Source organism: Atractosteus spatula, chromosome 14, assembly GCF_055471065.1.
Source record: "Atractosteus spatula isolate fAtrSpa1 chromosome 14, fAtrSpa1.hap1, whole genome shotgun sequence".
Taxonomy (NCBI): domain Eukaryota; kingdom Metazoa; phylum Chordata; class Actinopteri; order Semionotiformes; family Lepisosteidae; genus Atractosteus; species Atractosteus spatula.
In genome coordinates this window covers 4,648,163-4,655,143 of record NC_142719.1, presented here as the reverse complement: position 1 = coordinate 4,655,143, position 6,981 = coordinate 4,648,163, and the positions used below count along the sequence as shown (strand labels likewise).

The following is a 6,981-nucleotide window of genomic DNA, read 5'->3' as shown; positions in this document are numbered from 1 at the left end:
AGTCTTTTACGAGAGCCTCCGAAACGTTTGCCCTAGTGTAGCTTTGGCTCAAGGACGCTGAGGTGCTCGTGTTATTTAGCTTATTGAACCGCGGAAGTTGTATTTTTTTTCTCCTGTAGGCACCCTTCAGAAACACAAGGGAAATTCATCCTAAGCGGTTGACCAACGATTCCTGTTTTAATTACATGCACCATTTTATAAATGTTATTTTTTTATCAAATCGCTATTTGCGAAATAATACCTCCAATTCTCCAGAGTCCACACTGAATTGATTGTTTTTAATATATATATATAGCGCGCCGTACCTCAAAAGATCCCCAAGCGCTTTAATGTTCCAAGTATCAGATTTGATGCTGGTTACACGAAGGGTCTGTTGTGCTTTTTCAGTTTCCTCTTTTTGCCCTTCGCCGAGTTTCAGACACACTGCAGTGCTCAGTGATGTCCAGCGTTACTTGTCACTGTATAACGATTAGTACTTAGTGTTCTGGTGATTTGTTTGTTTTTCTGTAAAACAGATTCAATGGCAGCCGAAACTCTCCCTGCTGAACTCTCCTTGTCGCTAAAAAACAAGAACACCCACTGCGACCGAGTTGGCAAACTATATAGAGGTATCTAGGCATTTGTGCCGCTGAATGTTCATTAAGGACTTCATAAAATGTTAAACATTGTGTGACTGGTTCATTTAGTATTGCAATCTGTAATTTTTCACGGTCCAGTGGAAGCATTCCACCGTGAAAAAACGATTTTTCATTCCGATCATTTATTCCATCTAGGCTGCAGAATTTCTGCAAACGTGTCCTCCATTCCTACTAAATACCAGACCGTGGTCATCTGCAACACAGAAAGAAAAGGCTTCTCTTCGCAGACCAAAAGGTTTCTGTCCGAAAGCAATCAGGTAAACGGTGTTATGTGATAGCTGCAAATCCGAAGTGTGTGTTATTTTTTTTTTAACAAAGAGCCAATTCATTTTTTAGTGTCCGTAATAGAGATCAAGGTAAGAAGCCGATACGTTTTGTCTCACTGAGCTCAATTCCTGGTGTGTCACCAGGTCTGGAGCCCAGCTGGGCTCTTGACAACCAGAATCAACTCATTATTGGCTTAACTGGACCAGTTTAACAGCTGCTCCGAGCTCTTCAGTTGCCGCTGCTGTAAAGAAACCTGGGAAATTGGCAGAAACCTCTGCCCTCCAGTACCAGAGCTGGGGACCTCTGACCTACACTCTGAGTGGGTTGTTGGACCCCCGTACTGCAGCGTGAAGCATTAAGAGAAAGAAGGATTGTGAAGGAAATCTCACTGAATCACTGACCTTTCATTTCAAAACCCTCTTGTTGCTAAAAGCGCAGTTAATTCTACTACTAAATCAAATAGGCCATATTAAAATGAGCACCCCATGAGGAGCCGGCCAGTCTTCTTGTATCTCTTCCTCGCCTGTTGTAGGAAGATGGGGCTTCTGTGTAGCAGAGCTGTGTTACCTCTTTATCTCACTGTGGTTCATCTTATATAACACAGAACATTGGTTCGTAAATATACTCTCTGCCCGTAATGTCACGGCTTGACTCGTGTGTCTTCTTATTTATTAACATTTCAGAATGAAAATCCCGGACCCGGTTCTTATATTTCCCACAAGCCTGCTGAGCCGCACAGCTCCTCATTCTCGAAGAAAGGGACTGGCAGCTTCGCTTCCAGAGTTCGTTCCTGTTTTTTATATATTATTATTATTTTACCACATCCTGGTTCCACGTACTGTAAGTTTAGTCAACGCTGCAGGGTGTTGGTGTTGTGAACGCTTGCTTCCAACTGTGGTGCGGTTTTGTCGAGCCAGCTTTTTAAAAACAATTTCACTTCCCGCTGGGTGGAGACGGAATTATTATGAGATCATACAAGCGTTGTTCCAGACAGAATCATAATTTTCCTTTAGAAGCACACAGCAGCTCAGGAGGGCGGATGATTTGTTGTGGGAACAGTCATGTCGACAATCTGCAAGCAGTCTAATCCATCCATCCGTTTTCTAACCGTTCCTTCCAGTTCCGGGACACAAGGGAGCCGGAGCCTATCCTGGCAAGATAGGGGCGCAAGGTGGGGTACACCCTGGATAGGACACCTGTCCACACACACACACCAGGGCCAGTTTTCCCAGAAACCAATTGACCTGCCAGTATGTTTTTGGACTGTGGGAGGAAACCCAAGCAAAGCACAGGGGAGAAAATACAAGCACCTTGCAGACCACACCCTGGGTCTGGAATTGAACCCAGGGCCCTAGCACCCCAAGGCAGCAATGCCAACCAGCGCACCACCATGCCAACTCGCGTGCATTTGAATGTGCACGAACATATAGAGTTTAGGAGCAGAGGCGCCGTAAATGCCCGGTGCTACTGTGCTCGGGACTTTCCCACTGTAAATGTTAGTGGGCACGTGTTCTGTTTTCCCAGACAGCCAGAGTTCCCCGGAATGGCCACAGACCCACCCCTGCACCCAATGCCTACACGCTGCAATCCACACTTCTGGAGAGACACACCTTCAACCTGGGCAGTTCCAGCATGTTCCAGCAGCCCATCGCTGTTAAGCTCGAGGATGTGAAGAGCAGCACTCCAGCCCCCAACCAGTACAATGTAGGTTTGAACCAAGTGCAGTATGTATTCATGAGCAACACCGAACTTCTTATTAGCGCTGAGCTCTTACAAGCACGGTACCTTGACTTTATTTTGAAAACATATAAAACCTTGTGATTACCATGTGTTAATTGCACATACAGTGCTGAGAAAAAAATTGCGACCCTCCAGTATAATTATGGGAATTACAGTTTCTTACCATGAGAATCACAATGCCATCTTGGGCTTCATTGTGAGGTAGCATGTCTTGTTGAACTTTGATTGTTGGAGATTTCCTTGTTGTACACATTCTGGTTCAAATCCTTAGGTTTGTCTTTGTATGGAATGCTTCTCTTTTTTGTTGCTGTTCTAAAGAGGTGCTACTTTATTTTTAAAATGTGCATTGTAGGTGTCTCTCAAAGGGATTGAGAAGAGCACCACGGTCTCTGCAAAGTCAGTCTTCCTATCGAAAACCCAAAGAGAGTTTGCTCCTCCAGGAGATTTAAAAGTGCCGTCTCCATGTAAGCTTTTACTATGACTGACCCGCCTATCGTCTCTGCTGCAATGCAACACACGTTAATGGAAATGAATGAAAATCGTTGGAGTTCTTTACAGTTCTTCCTTTTATTTTTTTATTTTATTTATTGAGTGATAATGAAAAAGATGCCACTTAGAAAACTGCTTCATTGTTTTCACCTGTTGTTTTTTCGTTCTCTGAATCACCGTTGTCTTTATGCTGCCTGTCTACGTCTGTGGTTTAAGGCCATTACAGGGTGAATGACTCCCTCACCAAGGAAAGCCCAAAGGTCCCAGTTTCCTGCTTCAGGTCAACCTCTGAGAGGATACAGGCTACAGTGCCAGCCCAGGTCCCAGGCCCGGGAGCCTACAGCCCCTATGAGGCACCAGGGCCTGTGAAGAAGACCATCTTTCCGTGAGTCCTTCCTCTTCTCGCTTCTTATCACTGCCAGCCTTCCAGTTCTTCAGCTTTAGCCTGAAGGAACAGCACACATCCAGCAGCATCGGCGTCTCATACCTCATGCTTCACAATCCAGTACCTCTCTGGTTCTCCCACAGCGCATTAGGCACCTTTACTCTTCTTCAGAACAGAAGAAAGGTTACAAGTGAGAGGAGGCTATTCAGCCTGTCTTGTCCATTTGATAGCTGGTAACTTATTTATTCAAGAATAACATCCAGCTGTTCCTGGAAAGAAGTGTCAGTGTATTTGCTTCAGCACTGTAGCTGGGTAGCCACGGTAGGTTGTTCCACAATTCCACAGTTGTGCAATGTAATGTGATTTCAGAAAGGTAAGGTAACGGTAAAACTATGAAATACACATCACTCTAAATGTTTTTCAGTGTCTTTAATAGTTCTGTACAGAGTTTAAACAGCCAACAAAATATAAAAATGTCGATTTTTAAAAAAGAAAATATGGTACATTTTGTATATATTGTGTTCTCAACCCTATTTGGACAAGGAGACACTACCATACAACATTTAACAATAATTTTGTGGAAATGTGCAAAATAAACAATTTGAAATGTAAGCCAGCAGGTGGCGTTGCAATACTATTTTTTTCATTGCAGACACCTGGCCATTAAAAAAATGTTACGATCATGCAGTTTGACCATAGTGGAAAATAAAATCGGTTTTGGATGGTTTTACTTGCTTGGTATCATATCCTATGGAAAGCCTTCTAAGTTTTTTTTACCATTGCATTTCTAATTCTTCTTTGCTACAGAAAGAGGCACTACCTGTGTATTTCTGCACCCCCAATACCAGTTCCTAAGACACCTCCTCCTCCAGGGCCTGGCCATTATGAGGTTGTTAATTATGAAGGGGCTCCCAGACACTACATGTCCAGTGCAGTGTTTCTGTCCAACACAAGCCGGTGGACCGCAGACAACCACAGCAAGGACCTGCCTGGACCTGGTAAAACCTGAAGCTGATTTCAAAACCACTACCGAGCGCTTCACAAAGAGGAGTCTTTCAAGGAGCCAGCTAATGGAAACCTCCCCTTGGAGTGCAGGGGATTGTGAAGGTTGCAGGATCACATCCATTGCTGTGCCACTAATTGATTGTTTTGAGGTGCTCACAAGGAATGGTATGCAATCCAGGTTCTGGGAAGAGCTGTACAGGAGTGTGCTCAGCACACTACAATGACTAATTGGATTGGCAAATGCTTTCATCCAAAGCAAATTACGTTTGTGTTCTTTGATGCAGACGGGTACTTTACTGGAGCTACTTGAGTGAAGTACCGTGCTCAGGGGTACAACAGCAGCAGTGTCCCACTTAGGATATGGACTCAGTCTTCCAGACACAAGTCCAGAAGCGTAACCATTACTCCACACTGCTGCCCCCTCCCAGTAGTGACTTCTCCGACTGGTCAGGTGTTTTCCATACCGTCATTTAGGCAGAGTCTGTCCTCTGCCTGGCTCTGGCTTGGACTGGCAGAGTGAACAGAAGCACACGACAGAGTGCCCCATTTGTCAAAAGACATCTGTTCCAATGGGGTGTTGCACTTCAATAATGTCAACTAAAAAGAAATTTTTCCAGAAAAAATGAAAATAAAAAATTAGAATAACAAGCAATAAGAATTAAAAAGTGTTAAATTAAATTAACATTTATTTTTATTTATAATTAAAAGTATATTGATTCATTGAAACTGCTGTACACAAACTTTAATTTAATTTTTTTTGCAGGTTTATATCATCCAGAGAAGCCAACCAAACAATCCTTTTTGTACAATTTCTCTAACAAATGGATTCCTGCCTGAGACAGTCTGAAGACCGAGAAATGGATTGTTATTTTATTATCAGAGGGTTAACACACGGCACTTCTCACCTTCAAAGCCATAGGCAGTTACTTGCAGGATGAATTGTGGGTTAATATCTTTAAATGTAAGAACCCACTGTTAATTTATTTTTGTAAAGGTGCAAATTCAGTCAGTAATAGTGCCAGTTAGCAGCTTGTATATACAGTACAATGTCATCCTTATGTTTTTAAAATAGTCATAGAAATATTTGCATTTTAACAAAAGAAACACTGACTTAATATGCTTCAGTAACCAATTTTATAAAGAAATTAAAAAGTAGGACATCAAAAAATGTGTTTGTACATTTGGATCACAGGATCCATTAATTTTGCAGAACACAGACCATGTGTGGAATTTTCATTAATTTTAATGGAACCCATTGCTTAATCATGTTGAATTCAGGTGGCAGAAGTCCACATTTTTACACATTCAGCATCATCAGAATGCAGTCACCTTCTCATTCCACATGAGTACTTATTGATGCCTTAATGAACAGCAGCATTATGAATAATTCAGTCTGGAAATAATAACATTGCAGAATAGTAGGAATTGTAACTGTTTTCACTAACTGCCTCTCCCGTTTCACACATGATCAATATAGATCTCAAGATAGATCCAAAAACTGTTCTTGCTTGGAGAATAAAGATGTTCATTTTATATCATTACCTTAAGAGATGTACAGTATTTAGTTAAAGATGTAATACAAGAAAAAACTTGTTCAAAATAAAAAAACAGAAAATGTTTGACAAAAGATTGTTGTTATTTGACATCTAAGTGCAGTAGTAGTGATATTTTGTGAATATACAAAACTAATGCAGACACATCATGTTCCTGTACTTCAAAAGGTGGCGGTAAAAGGGATCACCGTCTGTACTATAGATTGTTCTCTATAATTCTAATCATTGTTGAAATCATTTTCAATTTATGCTTACTCCGCAAGCTGAGGAGAATTGTTAAATATTACAACAGTATAAAACAAATGAAAAAGTTAACTCCAGGCTTTGGACTAGAGATGTTGGAGATGTAAAATGGTTCCATGACAAGCCTAATGCTAACTCACAACTAAAATGACATTTTTCAGGTTTTATAATCTGATCAAAATTAGGGACTATACAGCCAATGGACTATACACTATCAGTCCAAATCAGTCTGTCTTTTTCAATTTTTGAGCATATAAATGTGTCTGAAACACAGTATTGTTAACCAAGTACTGTTCAAATAAAACTATCATCATACAGATATAGTGGAGGCCGGTTGTATGTAATTCAGGCAAAGGTAACTAACATTTTGGCTAAAAAAAAATCCAAAGATCTTTGAGGTTCTTACAAGTCCCTGTCTTCTACTAACTGGGCAGCTAAGCTACTTATCGTCTTCGAAACATAAACTTATGTTACACAGATTTCCAGTTCCATACAAGCTCTGCTATTCATCACCTCACCCAGGAACATCAGAAGCCTGTCCTAGAAGCCTTAGCTTCTGATATTTAAAGCTTCTTGGTATTTAAAACATCATGAATTGATGAATTGTCTTATCCCAGCTTGTCAGGTGACTGAGGGCTGCAGGACATTCCTCACAGCTTTC

The 6,981-nt window shown here is 41.3% G+C and overlaps 1 protein-coding gene across 1 annotated transcript; it reads left to right on the top strand.

The window, feature by feature from the left end:
- The first annotated feature begins 494 nt into the window (after positions 1-494).
- stpg1 (sperm-tail PG-rich repeat containing 1) lies at positions 495-6,145 on the top strand. Its single transcript, XM_088932278.1, has 8 exons — positions 495-608; positions 774-895; positions 1,589-1,687; positions 2,430-2,609; positions 2,998-3,109; positions 3,351-3,519; positions 4,327-4,517; positions 5,288-6,145. Exons 1-8 carry the CDS (start codon positions 521-523, stop codon positions 5,359-5,361), a joined length of 1,035 nt encoding a protein of 344 aa, XP_088788404.1. The 5' UTR covers positions 495-520; the 3' UTR covers positions 5,362-6,145.
- The last annotated feature ends 836 nt before the right edge of the window (positions 6,146-6,981 follow it).